We start from the raw sequence: 20,616 nt of genomic DNA, 5'->3' as shown, positions 1-20,616 counted from the left end.
CTCACTATCTTTATTTTGACCCATGAGTTTTTATCACTTTTTCTCTTCCAGTTCTACAAATATCTACAAAAGAAGATTCAGCACTGTTCAGGGTAATAACTATTCAGGCTAGGAAAGTGTATTCTATGAGAATGCCTGGCTCAAAAGACAGGAAATGTTAATGATAAGGTTCAAGCGCTAGGCTTGGACGTACCTATATAAATAAGAAAAATGAAATACCTTGACACTTACATAGTAACACAGCACTAGAAGGCCTATCTTTAATCATAGGGTACAGTCCTATGCTATCACAGGATATCACGTGTTATAATTATGCAACTTTCACCTGAAAAATAATTACATACTCTTGTAGTATCTTGAAATATCTTCCTTTCATTCTGCTAGACTTATATTATTTTTATTAGAATTAGTTTTAAAAACATGGAGAGTTTTTGAAACATAAGAATATTTTTTGAACAGGTGAAAATGAATTATTTAAGCACAGGGAGAAAAAAGAATGTTGACAGCTACATTGCAGAATTACCTTATAATACTGTTCCACTTGCTAAAAATTCAGTTTCATATAATAATTCAGTGATGATGAAATAATTATACACTAAAGAAATCATATGCAGTACATATCAATAGACACATGTAACAATCTCATACATTTTCAGAAGTTGCCACTTGATAAAATAGATGTGTATCGCTGTTTCCTGTATACCCTCTAAGCCAGAGATCTGAAAAGATTTTTCCTCTTCTAATCTTTATAGTTTAATTTTGTCAGTCTACATACAGGTAAGAAGTTTTTTTTAGGAATCTTTCCTTATCATTTTGGTTTCAAATTGGATTATTCTAAACAATAATCCAAACTCAGAAATTGCTAGTCTAATGCAAAGTCAGTATTGGACATGAGTCTTAAGATGGAGAATGTCTTTTACTTATGAATTATCTTTATGAAACAATGGGTTTTGGTTACACATTTAAAACTACTCACATGCTTAGATATTTTTATGTGCTAATACAATTAACTGAAATTTTTTTCTTATCCTTTCCAAGACTGAAAAAAACTTCAAAATAACCCTCTAGAAAAAAGACAGTGGTTTAAGTATTCAAACTATGCAAAGTACTGTCAAAGCAAGGATTCAGTATGCTACAGGTTTTGGATTTTTTGAGGTACAATTATGAAACAATATTATTTTGATGAGTGATGAGCAATGAGCGATGAGTGATGTGCTGTTGATTTTATCGTCTTTTGACTGCATTTTCATCTTATGAGCAAAGAATTTTCATTCCTTTAAAATCATAAATCTATTATTACTGTTTTCTCAAATACTTACTGGTATACACAAGCTGAAAACCTTCATCAGTGCCCTCCACATCTGAGTTAAATTCCAACCACAAATGATTTGAAGTACTACTTAGCGTCAGGCCTCTTAATGATGCCCCCGTATACGCACCCAGCAGGTGAGCAGTGTTGTCTTTGCCATCATAGATCTGTAAAACAAATGCAAGTTTTACAGTTATGAAGAAAAAAGTGAGATATTTGATTTACAAAATAATTCTGTACAACTCCATTAAGAGGGAGGACAGCTCTGCCAAGGAAAATCTATTGCCAGTCAACCCAAAGTACTATTTGGATATGCTGTTTGCCTCTCTTGAGTTAAGTTGACTTATTTGTGGTGAATTTTATAATGCACAATTTAAAATATGTCTGTTCCTTTTTTGCATAACAGTAGAAGTGGGCAGAGGTGCCATATCAGGTCAGCATTTTTAAACCTCTGTGTTTTCTCTTTCACTGCCAGTATTGTAATGCTGGTCACAACCTATCAGCAAACACCTATTTTGCGTAGCTGTGTCTGCCTCAAGTCACTGAGATGGCATAATAGAAAAGCTCACATCTCCCCAACTTTGGCTTGTTAAATAAACCTCTGAAATTTTTTTCTGTGTAAAGAGAGGTTCAAATATAACTATGAAGTAAAAGGAGATTAGGAAATAAAATAAATTGAACAACTGCTTCTGTAAGTTGAAAGAGTAAAGTAATCTATATGTAAATTGGAATACAGCACTTTTATTATTTATTTTTCTTCAAGAGTTGTTCTTTTCCATATTTGAAACAGAAACTTCTATCAGACTACTAAATATATAAAACAATCTTTTAATCATTCTCATCAAATTTCCTTACAAGCTTGGTCACTTTAAAACACAGGTTGTTGCATTCCTGTCATTCCTAAAAATAGTTAAACTATAACTTAACAATAATTGCTAACCCAACCACTATGTCCTGTAGGATTTATTTAGTGACTTTTATAACAACTAAAACTTTGATAAATGAGTTTTAAGAAAAATTTCACCTGCAAATCAGTAAATTGACCTCTGAATTATTTTCAAATTGCAACATAGGGAAATTCTAAAACTTTAGGAAAAAAAATAGGGAATTGTCTCCAGTTCTAAATAAGATCTAATTGTATTATTTTGAAATGTAATTACAGCTTGCATTTGTAAACAGGAATCTACACCACAATGAAATCAAAACAAATACACCAGCAATAGTAGTAAGGCAACAAAGTGAATATGAAGTATTATGATGCCTGTTCCCCATCTGTGAGATGACTTATAAACGTAAATCCTATTTTGCAGAAATCCTTATGCCTCTAGTAATAACAAAGACTTTACATTTAATGATATGTGGAAATAAAACAAATAAGCCATTTCTAGCCATCTCTAATGAATAAATAATTGTACAGCAGTATACGAAGCACAGCAAAATGACTTGACGTCATTCCTTGCTTTTTACTGAAACAAGTAAATAAATTCCAAGCAACCTTCACATTTAAATGCCAGTGTCCTTAAACGGAGTAAAAATAAGAAACTAAAGCAAAAAAAATAAAGGTGCAATTAATGCTTATCAAATAGAAAGTAATTTTAATTTATATATAATATTATTAAAATGGATTTCTTAATTTTATTTAAAACTTCTTTAAAACTGTACTGAGATCAGTAATCAAGCCAGAAAAAAAAAAACCAACAGAAAATTAGTTCTGAAATGGACTTAGTTTTGTTTCAGTAACTGAAAGAAAAAAGTCCATTCCAGGAGAATTACTGCTATCCTACAGAGATATTTACATCATGACAGACTTAAAGGAAACCCAGCTTAAATTTGATGTTCTTTCTCCTAATCTCTCCAAGCTGCTTATAACTAATAACACCCAAGGATTCAGGATTTATTTTATTTTTAAACACTACATAAGAGTAATCTATTTCCTGCTATGTGTGTATCACTAATAATTAACCAAAAGAAGATATTAATAAGTTATATGAACTATTCTCAATGTCTCGCCAGAATTTCCCATAAGCCACTTCATGATACAAATTTTCTTCATGTTAGAATTTTCCCACACATACTTTATTGCCAATTTTGTTAACTGTCCTACCATACTAAACCTTTCACATTGGCACACTGACTTCTCTCCAGAGTTGACACTAATTCTACTTTATGGGCTAACTAGCTGTGCCACTGTATAATACTTCTAAGCCTGTATCATTTCTATGAAGGAACAAAATTTAAAGTACCCTAACACTTCTGAAACTCTATGATTATTTGAGTAGAACTGCATTTGGATGAGGGAGGGATGTGATTCAATTGAACATGAAATTGAAATATTCTTTTTTCTTTTGGTTGCTGACTTTCAAATATTCAAAGCAACGTATAGCCCTCTTCTTGAGATAGTGGGGTCTCCCTTAGGACAATAAATGGATGCATGTAGTATAATTCTCAATTTAAGTCACGTTGTCTTTTTTGTGCTTCAGTCAAGTTAATGGGCACTAAATAGAAATTTCTAGATGTAATTTAAATGATACAGTTTAAGTTGCAAAGAAAGTGGTAACAGCTACATTCTCTTGTGAGATTTGCAGAACCAGCATTTTCTTTCTAACCTTCCTAAAATAGGTGGGAGTTTTGCTAAAGATTTTGAATGAGTTAGTAATTCAGGTTCAGAATTTGATCCAGAAGATGAGATTATATGTGAACTAAGGTAGTACCATTATCTTATTTTTAGTATAGGAGTATTCTTTCTTATAGGCCTTGCCAGCACATCTGGATTTATGTCACTTGGGTGTTAAATATATGGCCAAGAATAATCATTACGAAAATATTATTTGGTTGGATGCATTTTCCTTAAAGTCATCCTGTGGCATTAATACAATGATAATTGATTCATCGCTGTATAATGTCTGAATATGCCAGTAACAAAGTATTCAGAAAACAGAGGTCCATCTTTATCAGCTATTTAAAGGCCTGATCTGTTAAATGATTAATTCATAAAAAGGAGCACAGGCACAGAAAATTGCATTAATGTTCTTCATATCACAATGATATTTTGAAATGTTATAGGGAAGGATGCTAATAGTAAAAACTGTTTACATAAATATGATTTGAACTGATAGATGTAATGTTTAATTTGGGGAGGAGGGGTTATGTTTGCATTTACAGTTAGAGAATAAATAAAACTTCCTAAGATTTCGAGGGGCTCCATTATCAACAAATTTCATAAGGAAATTAATGGCCTTTTTTCTGCTGACTTATTTAACTCTATAAAATTTTAGCAAGGAAACAGTATAAAGTGAATGTATTAAATTTGTGTATTTTAATCAAACTATTTTTGAGATCTGCCATTGAAACATAAAAGGCATATGGCTATGAAGATCTGTGCCTTTATAAAGAGAAGAAATAACATAAAATCAGCAGCTTGGAGCTGAGGCTGTCAACACCCTGTCAAATCTATCATTTATATCGCATGCAAATAGAAGCACTAATATAAAGACAGAAGAGGGCCCATATGTTTGGGTTTTTTTTTTTGTCCCCTACATTTATTACCTGTTTCTCATGTTTTCAGGATGATATTCCTAAAAGGATTATGATAGCAAGTGTGGAGAATCTTAAGACACAAATTAGCAAAAAGCTCCAAACATTACCTCCCTTCAAAGTCTTTGCACAAAAACCCTCAAAAACTGAATCATGTGCACACATTTCGAAACTGGACCACAGGTGAGACAGCAAATAAATGCAGTAAAACTTAATCCTCCATATTTTGCAGGAACACAAAGAGTGCTGAGCCAAGCACAGGTGAAGGGGACCCTTAATGCCAGTTCTTCTATTTGGTTTACTGACACACCATTACCTGCCTGTTGCTGCACTGAGTGTTTTAGTAGAAGGAAAAAGAAAGATTGTTTCATTACAATATAAAAAATAATTCTTAAAGCCATTTTTTTCCACATAGGTGCAATCTCATCTGGCACATCAGGTCTCACTCTACATACGGCTAAGCACATAGCCTACTACAAAAGGAAAAAAAAAAATCCCCACAAACAACTGATGTTCTCTTTCCATCTCAGTCCTTTTCATACTTGGTGTTCCATTCTCTTCTGGTTTAGGTTCACTTATGGAATCTGTCTGCAGATTTTTTTGGGGTGGGGGTTTGGTTTTTTAAACATTAACAGAAAACTACTCATTAACTAGTGCCATGCATAGGTACATTTTTATTTATGTTGGAATCTACTGAAAATAAAGAAAATAATCATATTATCTTTTATCAAGCTTCAATTTTAATAAAAGATGTCTTTCCCCCAGTAAATTAGAAAAGTATATTAAAAGATCTTTGACATAAAAGAATACATTCTACATTCAACTGATTTCAACACAAATAAAGTGTTAACCACTAACCATGGACTATTCTGGCAAGTAGAAGAATGGCATTTCTTCCTTTCCATGCAAATCTAAAGGGTTTGCTTACAGCTATCAGAGATTCCAGAGTTTACAAGCAAAACTGATGGATGGACATAAAAGCAGGGAAAAAAAACAGGTAGAGAAGTTCTCATACTTTGGAAATCATATATCCTTTTTCCCTGTCTCCCACATAGGCAGTTTACTCTAAAAATTTTGAATTCTGGAAGCATAGTGCACAAACTCAGTTATCAGTACAATTACGAAGACGGAAACAATTGTTATACAGTTTCTGAAATTAATATTAAGTGGATTGGCATATACTGACCATACAGATCTTAAATTCTTCATATGCCTTCATGAAACTTTCACAAATATTAAAACAAGATGTGGCACTATCAAGAGCAGGTTATAGGCCCCCCCACAAAAAAGTAGAGAGACTTATATAATTCTTATAGTTTCCAATAAAAACCAACCAGCCAAACAAAAAAACCACCTACAGCATTAATGTAAGTAGCCAGAGCAGTTACATCAAAAAGAGAAAAAGAGAATTGCATACTAAATGAAGCAAATGAAAAACAAATTACATGTTCTGAAACCTGTGTTATATACCAGTTCAGAATTGATAAATGGGAACTCCTTGTTCTCTGTCTGGGGAGTAACAGTAAGGGTGGTGATTTATTTGTGTTAAATATGCTTTTTCCCTCTAATGCTGTATTCCCAGTCCAGCTGTTTCACTGTTTCAATCACAGTGCTTGTCAGGTATAAATATGATCCATGGTCAGTTAATTCATGTGGTAAGCAGCAGACCCCATTACTTGATTAAACAACATGTCAAAAGTTTAGTAGAATATTCAGTCTATTCAGACTTTGAATAGAATTTTATCTGCATAGCTCTAGTAATCTAAAATATTAGCTAATAGAAAAAGTAACACAAAGTACATGATTAGCTTCTTTGCCAACATTTTCATCTATCAGTTCTGAAGAACAGAGATGCATTAGCAATTTCTTAATCAAAGTCTGTAGCTAAAAAACTGAACTTTAACTATGAAATATTATGGGGTTGCTTCATTTGTGTTTGGGGAAAGGAAGTCCTGTCTGGAAGCTGTTGTTTAAGTATCTTGGTTTCCAGATGGTGAATTCCTTACCCTCCCTAGTTCATAGTTGAAAGGGAACTGTGTATTCACTATACATCACTCAGCTGTTTGCTGTAAGACTGGATGATAGTTTTGAGTTTTTTTAACTTAAATTCCTTCCATTGCCATTTTTCATTCCAGAAGACTTCATTATTCTTTACTTACCTCAGAGATTTCTTAGAGTTTGCTCAAGCCATTAACGTTTACATGCATTTAAATAGTAGTGATATATATTAGATAGGTTTACAGCATTTGTTGACTATTATTGATTCCCTTAAAACTAAAGTTAAAGTATAACACTAATGGCCTACTCCTGTAGCCAAAAGTGTATTCTCCAAAGTCAGCAAAATAGGCAAATTAGGCAGTATTTTCCATTTTTTCATTTTAATTACCAGTTCTACAAGAATAAAAGGAAGTTCAAAACCAAACACAAATACAAATACACATTAAGGCAACATTTGGTATACAGTTTCAATCTCTTTTTTAATTATATGTGGTCAGAAAAGTATATGTTTTAAGAAACAGATTATGGAAACACATCAGGTTGCCTAATTTTTAACTTTTTGGAAATGGAACTGGTTTAGATACATATTTTGTAAGAGATGCTTAATATAAACTTACCTGATACTGTACTATCACAGACAGATAAACTTCAACGATATGAGGAACTACAAGTTTAGAAATAACAAATAAGTTACATGATTACATACCTTAAGAACATCTCCTTGGGCTAAGTGAAACGTTCTGGCAGAAATATTGATTCCTTTCCCTGCTTGTACCTGAATGCTATAAATACATTCATGGTTGTTTTCATAGTTAAGAGGATAATTGGGAGACAATAAGATTCCTTCATTACTTGTCGTGGAGGCTCCACATTCAGCTGCAATTAGAAGAAAATGTTAAGGTATATTTTAATAGAAAACATAAATATTTGTAGTCATGGTGATAATGGGAATGTTAATGCAACCTAGTTCAACATTATTAACATTTATTGATATCTAAACTCTAGTTCTAAATATATGTTCATGACAGTGATTGAAGGCTACAAGAATATTTCTAAATTGCAATACTTTGATAAAAGTATGTTAAATAATATGGAGAGTTATAATCATATTAATGGCACGTTCCATGATTACAATGCTTTAAAGGAACTTTCTTGAATTTTGTTTTGGAGGAAATATGCTTGTTTTTACTTCTCCAACACAGAAATTCATAAATACTTGCAAATTAAATGAAAGTAAAAGTACTCTAGAAGTTTATATGTGTATGTATTTACATATACATGCACGTGTATAAATATACATACATGCAGATTCACACAGATTAATGAAAAAACAGAATTTCTTTCTAATATTAATTTACTAAAATAAACAACATAGTCAATGGTATAAATTACAGTAGAAAAAGAGTTATGCTATATCTACCAGCTAAACAATCGAAAAAAATAATTTCATTAATAAACAAGTAGAAAAACAGTAAGTCCCAGGGGAAAAAAAAAAAAGAAAAAAGAAAGAAAAAGGAATGAAATAGGTTTAAGATTAAGAGTTAAAAATAAACATAAGAAAGTGTTTCCAAGTAATACTGTTATTATTCCAAAAAAGAAACCTTATAATTGAGGACTTTGGTAATTAAGTTTAATCACAAAAAAACCCTGAAAACATAAAACTTGTGGCAATGTTATATTAGGCATTAATAACTAACTGTCATTTACTATCATGTTTTGGACTACTTACATAATTTTAATTAAGACATTTTTAGCATTGAGGTACCAGGTATTTTAAATTAACACTGACAAACTATTTCAATTCTTTCCTTTCCTTTTTATTTAGTCTTGATATGTGGTCATTATAGTGCAAGGACAAAAACATTTCCTTTCTTTTTAACAGATTTAGATAAATTTTAAATTTAACTGTAACACTAAATTTTCTGGCTTTATGTTTTTTTTCAGGATCACTTCAATATTCTTGTCATTTATTTTACCCAGTCTCATGAGAATGCACCCCAGTTATTTTAACCTGGAAAATTCATTGGTTTATAATTTCAGAGAATAAGAAATTGTATTGTGCAAAGCTATGTGGTACTTTTAATGGTTTGAAAAGATGTTTAAATAATCTATGGCATCTATTTTAAGAGCTATTATTGTTCATTAGCATTATTATAATTCCCTCAGCAGACTCGTTTGAGCGAAATCCAAGATATTGAAATATATATTTTGTATATGAAATTTGTACATTAAATGACAAAAAAACCCTTGATTAACTATTCTTTCTGCACATAGCTAAAACAAACATTGTGCACAAAGGCAAATCAGGCACAGATCAAAGCAGAAGAAATGCTTGATGACTGTTTAATTCAAAAGCGATACAGAACAAGTACCCAAATAATTCATGTACCATCACTTTGTCTTAGAGCAGTTGGATACACATAATCTATGCAGAAGTGGAAAACCTTCTAGTCCACATGATCATGTCTATCCTTTTATTTCTTTCTCAAATAAATGGTTATTTGCTACTCTGAAGATGCATAGTTCAGTTTGAATTACAACACATAGGAATAAGATGATTGTAATTTCAAGTTTGTGGGATATCCTTTCCCATTCTACAGAGACAGAAAAGTCAAAAGGCACAAGGTAATTATGGTATTAAATTGATCCAACAACTCTGTTTTTGTCAGAACTGTAATTCAAAGCAATTTTAAAAAAATCTGAACACAGCAGTGAGCCAACTGTTAGGATATTTTTAACTAATATTTGAGAACCATGTTATATTTACTGTTAAAAATAAGGAAATTTTTCATGTCATAATATTTATCAATCTGATTGTACTTTTCTTAATTTAGAGGAAGAATGTTATGTTCCAAGTTGTGGGTGCCTCATCATTGGAAGTGTTCAAGGTCAGGTTGGATGGTGCTTTGAGCAACCTGATACAGTGGAAGGTGTCCCTGCCTATGGCAGGGGGGTGGACTAGATGATCTTCAAAGATCCCTTCCAACCCAAACCGTTCTGTGATTCTATGTACGATCTCAACCCTCGTGTTAGCAGACAAGAAAGCAAGTTTCGTAACAGTAGTCTTGAAAACCACAGTATAAAAGAGTTTTTCCCATAGCATTCAGTTATATCATTACAGTTCCACAGAAGCACACGTTGCAGCCTACAACAGTAGCTTCTTATGTACACTTCTCAGAGGGATTCTCACAAAATCAACAGGCAGTTCCTAGCTTCTCTGCTTGCCTCCCATCAGTGCAAATTATGACTTTAAAAAAACAAAAACAAAACCACAAAACACCAAACACACACAAAAACCCGCAGTATAGTTCTGAATAAGTGCTGAATCAAACAGTGAAGATACGTGATTAATATTGTAAAACTTCCCAAACTATATCAAAAATAGTTCTATATCTGCCAATCTCCACTTCTATCCGTAAACACGAACAGACAGCTATGTTGTTTAAAATTACATGGAACTTCAGGTAACCTATGGTTGCCTTCTATCCTTTGATGTTAATACTGTAGCATAAATTTAAAAAGACCATAATACTTCTATGTGCAGTTAAATGCTGAGTAAAAAAGTGTCAGGGAAAAAATGTTAACTGGGTCCTTAACTTTAAAATAAATACAAATATTAAACGTAAGTAATTTGTTTAAACTGTTTGGAAAAGAATTTTAACAGGCATTACAGCAAGTGGCAGAAAAAAGAGACTGAAGAGGCAAACCGGGATAAAATTAAGGGAAAATGTGTAAAGAGGAAAATATAGAAGAGAGAAAAGAAGAGACAAAACACTATTTCAGAAGTAAAGGAAAAATCACAGAGGAACAGAAAGTCTGTGATCATCCTTTAAAAATATACTTACACCTGTTATCAGAAATTACAAACATTTCTGCACTGCCTTAATGTTTCATTTTAGTAACATTCCCTAATCAACTGAGACGAAATTCAGGTTGTTTTAATGACAAAGTTTAAAAAAAGAAAAATCCACTTATTTCAGCTAAAACTTAGAACCCACCCTACACACTTTGCTTGTAGGAACAAAAAAAAAAAAAAGGAAAATATTCCAACATCCAACTATGTTTCCACAAAGACTCTAATTCAGCCTTATATAAAGTACAAGGATGTAACACGAAGACTGAAGTAAATCACTGTTTCTGAACTTTAGCAGAAATATAGAGTCATTTCAGTATTAGAAAGGAAAATAAACAAAAACTCAACGAAAAATAATGAAAAGAAAATACTGATATAATGAGCTATTTATAAGAAATGACTGTTATGCTTTTGGTTATGAATGTGTGTTCGTTGCACGTTTCCATAATAAAACAGGTGAGTTTAAACTATTGCTTATTATTGTATTTAAATTCTGTAATCGTGTAAAATGCCGTTGTTATTGTGACCAAGGAATGAAATGCATCTGTTTGGGTAATTTAACCATTTGAAAACAATCCTTCAATGAATGGCTTTTTAAAAAAAATATGCTCTATCAGGAGAATTTTGCAAGGTTTCTCACAATTCAGCTGATGAAATGCCCACCATAAACAATTACCAAACAAAAAAATGTGATGTGCTGCTACAGATTGAAGTTCAGCCATTGTTTTGTTCAAGACAATCTGTTGGAATCAAAGGATAAAAGCTACAAATAGCAGTGTTTTGAAAAGATGGCATCTCTTGGTTAGGAGATTAAGAGCATTGCAACTGCTTGACTGGGCAAGTAAGTGGAAGCATTCTAAGAAAGATTTAATCTTTAACCAAAAGTGGTAGCAAACTGCAAATCAACAGTTACTTCAGATAGTGTATCTAAATTCAGTGCTCAACAAACTGTTTCTTATAAAACTGTTAATCTTCAGAAGTTCTACCTCTTCAACTGAGGGCAGACATAAGCAAGGAAGTAGACTCTTGTCGAAACAAGACAACAAAACAGAGGATAACAAGATAATCCTGAAAGGATTAAGTTATGACTGAATTTCCCTGAATACCCTGAGTTATGAGGTCATTAAAAGTTTTCCAGGTGGTTTTGGTATCCTGACAGAATTAAGTACAGGGAACCTATGCTGATGAAGAAAATGAAAGGAACATTGTCTTCTTCAATCAGTAAGAATAGGGTTTTTTACTTTTATATTATATTGTTCTAAAAGACCAGATTTCCTTTCACAGAGCCAAAAATAAATAACTGCAATTTCTTATTATGTATCTGCAGTACATACATCTGCATCAGAGTTGATCTGAACATCAAAAGATTCATGTGACTGTCTGTGTATTAAATTTACTTTCAATATACTTTGCACATATTTTTTTTGGCTGTTATCTGACTGCATTGTTTATGTTATAATGAAAGACACTATTGTCAGATTTGGGAAGGTCTTGTATTTGAGACCTACACATAATTTTACAGCAAATTGATATTTCTACTGAAATGGCCAAATAGGAAAGAAATAATTGTTAGAAACAATTATTACATTATTACTAGTATTTTTCATAATTAATAGCTCCAGCTGACAAGAATGCGGAGGAGTCCCATATGCTTTAAACAATATACTCCTGCACTGCAATCGACCAAAGGAGGATGGAGAAATAGCATGACAAATGAGCTTCTGCATTAGTATTAACAAGGTAAAATGTATTAACAAATACATATTCTATATTAGGAGAATTTAAACAACCAATGTGCACAATTTGCCTTTAAACTAACTACAACATTCTCATAAAACAAACAAAGAAACAAACAAACAAAACAACCCCAAAACACAAAAACCTAAAACCAAAACAGAACACAAAATAACTTGAGAACTGTTGGAACTTAGTGAAAAATTCCACACAGTGAACACAAATGGTTAAAATTTTATGCAAAATATTAAAATACATGAGAAATGTTAAGAAAGTGCTTATCACATTATAAAGCCATTATACTAACAGATGGTGAGCCCTCAATGGCTGTATTTTGCTTTGTTCGGGATACCCTATCCCTGAAGAAAATAACAGAAATACAACGTATTCAGAAATGACAGGAGAAATATTTAAAGGAATAAATTTACTTCTGACAAACAAAAGAAAGATTAAGATTAATTTGTTCTGAGAGAAATCAATGACACATTTACAAGTGAATATCACGGTCCTTAAACTGAGAATTCATGCTGCCAAAACATTCCACATATTAAAAGAAAACTCAATTAAAACTAGCCAAAGGACACTTTTTCAAACCCAAAATCTTAAAAACAACCTTTGCCTTAAATTTTATGTATGCACAGAAATGGATAAAGCTATGCAGCAAGACTCTAATGGCAATATGGAATAAGATGTGCAGAGGGTAGCTAATGGCTCTCCTGCTAATTAAGGGACTTTGCAATTACTGCTCACATATCTGTGGTAGAACCTTCACTTCATTGGTTACATAACTGTGCTTCATTTCAATACTGAATTCATTTTTTCTCTCATACAATATAACCTTTCAGACATTTCTATTTTTCACTCCCCAGGTATTCCCTGAAAAGCACCTTAACTTAAGCTTGGCGAAGAAGCTACATTGGTAAACAGGAAAAAAACTATCACCTTAGTAAAAATCTTTTCCAGCAAAGATCCATATACACTATTATCTGGAAAGTATGCAATAAACGTGACATAAATGAATGGATTTGCCTGTAGATTTTTTATGTTTGTTTGCCTGCTTTTCATAATTGTTCCTTGGAAATCTGTATGACCAGAACATCAGAGACTCTGTTTAGGACATACTGAGAAAAATAGACAGAAAATGTTATAAGGAGAAATATAAGTGGAAATAGCATATGAGCACAAGAAAATAAGATTTTAAAGTCAGTGTCTTCCAGGTAAAGTTTAGCAGACTGGAAAGAAATTGTATAGCCCTGAGAAAGCCAAAGGAAAAGGCCCTACACAGTTGGGAAGCTATGAAGGGACTAGATTATTTTCTTTACATAGACATAGAAACAATTATGTGTTATGAATTCTGACATGACAGTTATAATGAAAGGTAATGCAATTTGGCTGTTGGGCAGCCTTATAAGGGAAGGAAGAAAAAAGAAAAGGAAAGAAAAAAGGAAAATGGAAGAGGGCAGGGGACAGAAGACATGAGAAATCCTAGCATAAAAGAGACAACTTTCTACATTTCACCAGAAACAGAGGCAATTCCAAGAAAGCAGTCTGTGTGCTGAATATGAACACTGCATTTGGTTATTATTTGAATAAAGCATGAAAAAAAAGCATGAAACCAAGGAATAACAGTATTCTTACAGATTTTTAATCATCTTCATTCTATTATTCATTATCAGAAAAGTTTAATTTTATCTATTTCATTATTTTCCCTTTAAAGCAACAATAATTGCTTTTGTTTGTTCTTGTCTATAACACAGTTACAAGGAAATTCAAACTGGCTTCTTGTAAGCTAACTATGGCATCAAAAACTATAAAGAGCACTAGGCAGGGACATCTGAACTCTGAATGCATCAGAACCAGTTCAGAGGCACTACAACCTTATGAAAACAACTGAACTGCATATTCACAAACTTAAGATGATACCTGTGCTCTGTATCACAAGCTGGAGACATGCCCCTAATATATTGTTGAAAATGTTGATTACTTAGGACTATCCACAGCTTAGATTTTGCTTCTAGAAAAAGCTAAAAGTGAACAAGTATTCATACTTACTTTAAGTATTTTTTAAAGAATCTGTTACTCACAATCAAAAAAGAAATTTTTTCACTGTTCATGTTGAAGTTCAAAGCAAGCAATTTAAAGATTCTTGACTCTTTTTTTTTAATCATTAGATACATCCGTTTCTTAACAGATTGTACTGGGTTTGCCTGGGATGGAGTTAATTCATGGTAGCCCATACAGTGTGTGTTTTAGATTTGTGACCAAAACAGTGTTGATAACACACCAATGTTTTAGCTACTGCTGAACAGTGCTTGCCCACTGTCAAGGCCTTCTCTGTTTCTCACGCTGCCCCCCAGGGAGTAGGCAAGAGGCTGCGAGGTGACACAGCTGTGACAGCTGACATGAATTGACCATAGAGATATTTCATGCCATAGAGTGTCATGCTAGGCAATAAAATTGGGGGAGTTTTTTTCAAAGAAGTCATTGCTTGGAGATCAGCTGGGCATCAGTGTGCTAGTGGCGAATGACTGCCTTTGCATCACTTTTTTCTTTTTCTTTTTTTTTCCCATCACTTATTAAACTGTCTTTATTTTGACCCACAAGTTTGTGGTTTGTTTTTTTTTCCTTGCTTTTGACCTTCCTATTCTCTCCCCCATCCCGCTGTGGGGAGTGAGCAAGCAAGCATCTGAGTTGGATACTCATCTGCCAGCTGGGGTCAACCCATCACACAGATTAAGATCCTGTAACATTCAGACTATTTCATAGGAATTTCATAGACTATTCAGACTATTAAAAATATGCAGCACTAAACAAAGCAGTCTCAAAAAACTAGTATAGTGCAAAATTTCCTGCTACTATTTTTCTTTTCTTTCTTTTGTCTTCTCCTATAACATGCCCTTCTGAATGTGCTTGAAAAATTGGGGAATTTGCCTGAATAAGCAGGAGGAAAACTCAACAAAATAAATGAAAAGTTTTATGATTTATAATCAACTGCACAGAAAGATGTAAGGACTAACAGTTCATCAAAAACTTTGAACAGCTCACCAGTATGGCTGGCTTCCTCATAACAACATGAGATTAAGATACATAAATGTGAGTACTATGTGTGTCTCTTCTGTTTGATAGTGGTAAGGCCTCAGATTTGAATAATGTACTGAGCTTTAGGGAGTTCATTTCAAAGCATAGGTCAGTGGATAAGTATAGAAATTTCAGAGGCAAGAGGCAAGAAAGACCACAAATCTGAACAGACTGGCAATAGATATGTTTTGATACAAAACAAGGCATCAGTCTTCAACATGTGGAAGCAGCTAAAGAGAGAAGTGGAAAGACTTATCACATTAAATATACTTGATTTCAACAGTTACCTCTTCCTCCAAGAATAAAACCTCCCCCCTCCCCATTTTTCGTTATTTGCTTAAAGAAGCACTAACCTTCATAGGACGAAGTATTTGATATTACTGCTTGCTAATCATGACAGTGTATATTTAAATAAATATAAAAGTTTTCAGAACTGAATTATGATGTGATCAGTTTCTCAATTATTGTTATGATTTTTTACAATATTGTTCATTACATGTCTCTAGATGTATTGAAAAGGAATATTCATTTAGATGCCAACAAAAGCCAAACTAAATCAAAACAAAACAATAACAGTATGTTAACATTGTTTGTTAGTTAACTAAAATTACCATACATATGCTGGAAACACAAGTGATATAATTCATGAGTGACTACAGACATCTACCCCAAAATGAGCTGAATCATATAGTGGAATCTTTTAACTATATTGAGAATACATACATTTACTATAAAGGTAACTTTAGGATATTAGGAATGCTGTACAGATATATAAACAAGACATACACATGTATTTGTGTGAACCTCTACCAATCATGTAAATAGTGAGTATGGTTATTTGTAATTATCATGTTCATCAGGATTTACAAATAGTAGTATTAATTCTGTAACAGTTTATCAACTTTGAAGCTATTAGTCATTTAACAGAAACAGCTAAATAAACAGAAATATGGAAAATATTTCTGCATTTGTAGAAAAAACTTGTTATAAAAATTGTTTCAGCACAACTTCAAGCCCTATGGAATTCAGATAATGCCATCAATTGAGCAGTTCAGCTTTAAAAATTCAATAACAAATATTTGTTTGCTATTTGAACTTTACTTTTTCATTTATTAATCCTTAATTTCAAAATTTCATTTATTAAATCTTAATTTCAAATTAAGTTTTGAAAAATAATATCTTAATAAATTGAATAATAATATTAATTAATAGATATCATTTATTTATCCAAATTCTGAGTAAGAAGAGGAAAGACTGCTTCTGATTCACTGGCAAATTATTTGGTTTAACATTTATTATGATTGGCTACTCTGTTTCCGGACTTAGCACATTGGCCTTCTTTGTATCCAGAAAGGGATGCTTGATAAACATTCTGGCAAGAATTCCGAATAATCTTGTTATCCACCTACATCTACAACTGCTTTTTTAATTTCTTTATATCGTTGACCAGAACTATTTCCAAAATTTAATTAATGTTGAAGGGAAAATTATTTATTTCTAAGAGTTTTACTTTTTTTTAAAGTATTATTTTCAGCTGAATGGCCCTTTTTCTTGCATTAATGGAAAAGAGAATTGAATCTCTTGACCTAGTTTACTTTTGCCATTTATTATAGGAGAACATTTCCATCACCTCTCTTTTTATATTAAAATGTGTACAAGCTCATTATCTTTCTTCCTAGCCGTTCTCTGAACTCCTACCAGCTCTACAGTATTTTTATGGAGATTGATTTGGAAATATTTCAGGTGAAACTACAAGTTACTGCAAGCAGTCTCTGTCCCCAGTTTTCTATATGAATTACCATATCATTTTTATTTTGTTTTCAGTGATTCTTAAATCAATTTCTTAAGTTAATGCCATTAATTTAGAATTCCTGAGAAGTGTAACTGCAATGAGTCATCTTCTTTTTTTTCCTTTTTTTGTTTTTCCTTCACGGTATTTATCAACCTTACATTTATTTTAACATACAGTTTCTCTGTTCATTCATCTAGCTTATTAAGTCTCTCAGGTTTTTCAAAGTTTTCTTCTGGTTGCAACTATTCTGATCAACTGCTATCCTGGAGTTCACTTTCAGATCAGTAGTGAATGTATTAAAGCAAGATAGAACTAATACAAAATTTGAAACATTAATTTAATTATATGATCTATTTTTAGCATGCATGCTTTTCACTTTGCTAACAAACTTTTTCTTCTTACAAATTTTTTTTAATGAAACAAATTCATAGAATCTCACATGAAAGTTTCTTAACTTTTATTGAAAAAAAAGTTAGTGAGTTCTTCTTTATCCACTAATTCTCTGTAATTTTCATGAAAAATATAAATTATTATTTCTCTTTTCAGGACCTAGACCATTGGGTGAATGCTGACATGAAATTCTGACCCATGAAGAAGACTGTTTTAACTGATGGGCTCTTTGTTATGTCTGCCCAGGGTAAAAGAGGGAGATGGGAAGAGTGATAATTTACCTAGAGTTTTGGCCAGTTAAAAAATGTCCCAGCTATGTACATGTGATGTTTTCCTAATATACAGATGAATATACAGAAGAGCACAATCTGTTATTTCGTCAGTTTGCAAAGCAAATAAAACCATACTGGGAATAAGTCAGAGAGTAATAATACAGACTGAGAATTTTCAGATATTGACAGTATGGATAGTAGTTTGGACCTTCAGTTGGCCATTATTATATGCATGGCATAATGATGAAATAGGTATAAAAGCTAATTTCAGAAATAAAGATGGTACTGTTTGTTTTTGTCTGTACTTGAAGATATTATGGAGAGAATATTTACTAACTCTTAAACATTCTCAATCTACTGGAAATCTAGTGTAAGTATGCATTTCCAAGAATCTCTGCACCATGTCAAGCAGACCTATCTCACATTTGGCGAATGTGCCTTCTGTTGCTGGTCTTGTTCTTTTGATTCAGTATGTGGCACCAGAAACACAGCAAAGACAGAAGATCATTCTGTGATGACTCATTGAGAATCTGAAATGGCTAGTTCATAGACTAGGTGTATTGCCATAGCTACCATATAATTGTTTATTTTCTGTCTGTAAATTAAAGGTTACAACACATTTAAGTCACCTTTGCATTAAACTTCTGGTAAAATCTGTTAAGTTTAATTCTAAAATAAATCAATGAGCTATGAATCTTATCAAATTCTCAGGAAAAGAAAATAACAGATAGGTATAACCAAAATAGAGAATGAATACATAAACATATAAACATGTATTACCAAAAGAAGGATTATTTTATTTAACTGCATGGCAAATTTCAAGCAATCTAAGGGATCTGATAATCCAAATCACACTGAATTTTAAGCATTGGAAACAAAAAAATTATTGTAAAATACTGTTAATCTAATAAATTCAGTCTCTTCCTGTTTAAGGAATTTTCACAAGATATTTATGTTTCCATTGACTTTTCAAATTTTGACTTTAGTCCAGTTCAGGATTACTAGTAATTCAATATACTGTAAAGTCCATTGGCAGCCAATGAATGACATATGAACACCACCAGAAAAATTCATTCTTATTGGTCCTAACCTCTGTGCTTCTTAGAGTCTTAAACATCAGGAGCATGCGAACTAGGAACCAGTCATAGATAACACCAATTGTTCTGACACCCTGTTTGTTCCCATACTCTTTCTGAAGGCCACAAACACTATATCCTGTCATATGACTAGAAGAACTGTGACCAACATGTGAATGGAAGCACTTTTATCATATGCTAATGAAGCACTTTGGTCACATTACCTGTGTCTACACTGCTAAATGCATCCACTCCTGGAAGAGATCCGTGGCTTGCAGGCTAAATGGTGAAGTATGGTGTCCACCTATACTGCTCAGAGCTGTCTGTCTAGAGAAGCCTGAGCATGTCTGTAACAAATATTACAAGTTTTTGGGTGTCCTCTAGGTTCTATATGGTGCTTCTGTGGTCCAAAAATGTAAGTATAATTTTTTGTGTTCAGAATATCCAAAATTATTTAAGAACAGTGCTACATCCAGAATACTAGTGTTTTTTTGTTGCATGAAGTTACACAAATGTGCAATATGACATGAAGATTGACAGTGATTGAGGGTACAAAACAGGCTTTGATTATGCACGTCAACAAAAACTCTGTTAGGAGGTCTCCACTGGCAAAAGGGACCAACTAGTACAGTCTTACTGATATCACTTAGTGGAAGGGTATTCTGTAGTGAACTGTTGTTATATCCACAAGGTTTTGTTTTAAAGAAAACCAAATGGTTCAAATATGAAGAGACCACAGAATGAGTTAAAATTATGAAACTTGTACTATCAAAGGACCAAGACACAGGTGAAAGTAGAGAGCTAAAATATGTAACAATGCACAGGTATTTGTTATGAGCATTTACTAAGACAACAGAAGAAATACAATGACCCACGGGACTCAACTATACCTATCAAGAGGATGTAGGATCAAGTACACAGGCAAATTCAAGTTGGAAGGGACCATAGGAAGTCTCTAGTCCAGCCTCCTGCTCAAAGAAGGCTCCACCCTGATGTCAGACCAAGTTGCTCAGGGCTTTAATCAGTTTGATCTTGAAAACCTCCAAGGATGGTTGGGCAAACAACCTCTTTGGGCAATATGTTCCACTATTCAACATTTTCTTTGTGAAAAGGTTTCACTTATTTCCAGTCTGAAACTCTCTTATTTCAATTTATGCCTTTTCCTTTCATCTTTCTGTCATAAACCACTGTGAAGAACCTTGCTCCATCCTCTTAATGATCTCCTCACAGCTATTGAGAACTGCCATTAGATTCTCACGAAGCTGTCTCTTCTTCAGGCTGAAAAGACATGTTTCTCTCACCTTTCACTACTGGATCAGTGCTCCAGCTTCCAATCATCTTGGTGGCCCGCCACCAAACTTGTTCCAGTTTATCTGTGTCTTTCTTGTATTGTATCCTTGTATTGACAAACTGAATACAAATACTATGAACAGTGGTTGGTTCTCAATTGAGGTTGTGTGTATGTGAAAGTGTATATGGTATCAGAAGCATTAACGCTCATGAATCACTTTGTCAGAAAATGCCAAACATGAGCAAGAGTAACGATATGTAAATTTCTGAATCCAATAAAAGTGGTCAAC

General features: G+C 32.8%; 1 protein-coding gene across 3 annotated transcripts in view; it reads right to left on the bottom strand.

Moving 5' to 3' along the window:
- The window catches only part of CSMD3 (CUB and Sushi multiple domains 3), a 748,293-nt gene that overhangs the window by 262,999 nt on the left and 464,678 nt on the right, over window positions 1-20,616 (bottom strand). For all 3 annotated transcript variants that reach the window (XM_050890742.1, XM_050890743.1, XM_050890744.1), the window contains 2 exons: window positions 7,548-7,717; window positions 1,320-1,476 (listed from right to left, as the gene is read on the bottom strand). In XM_050890742.1, the coding sequence (XP_050746699.1) occupies window positions 1,320-1,476; window positions 7,548-7,717 (327 nt within the window). The remainder of the gene's footprint in view (window positions 1-1,319; window positions 1,477-7,547; window positions 7,718-20,616) is intronic.

This window comes from Gymnogyps californianus, chromosome 2 (assembly GCF_018139145.2).
Source record: "Gymnogyps californianus isolate 813 chromosome 2, ASM1813914v2, whole genome shotgun sequence".
Classification (NCBI taxonomy): Eukaryota; Metazoa; Chordata; class Aves; order Accipitriformes; family Cathartidae; genus Gymnogyps; species Gymnogyps californianus.
Note: the sequence above shows the minus strand (reverse complement) of the source record. Positions and strands in the feature narration are given on the sequence as shown.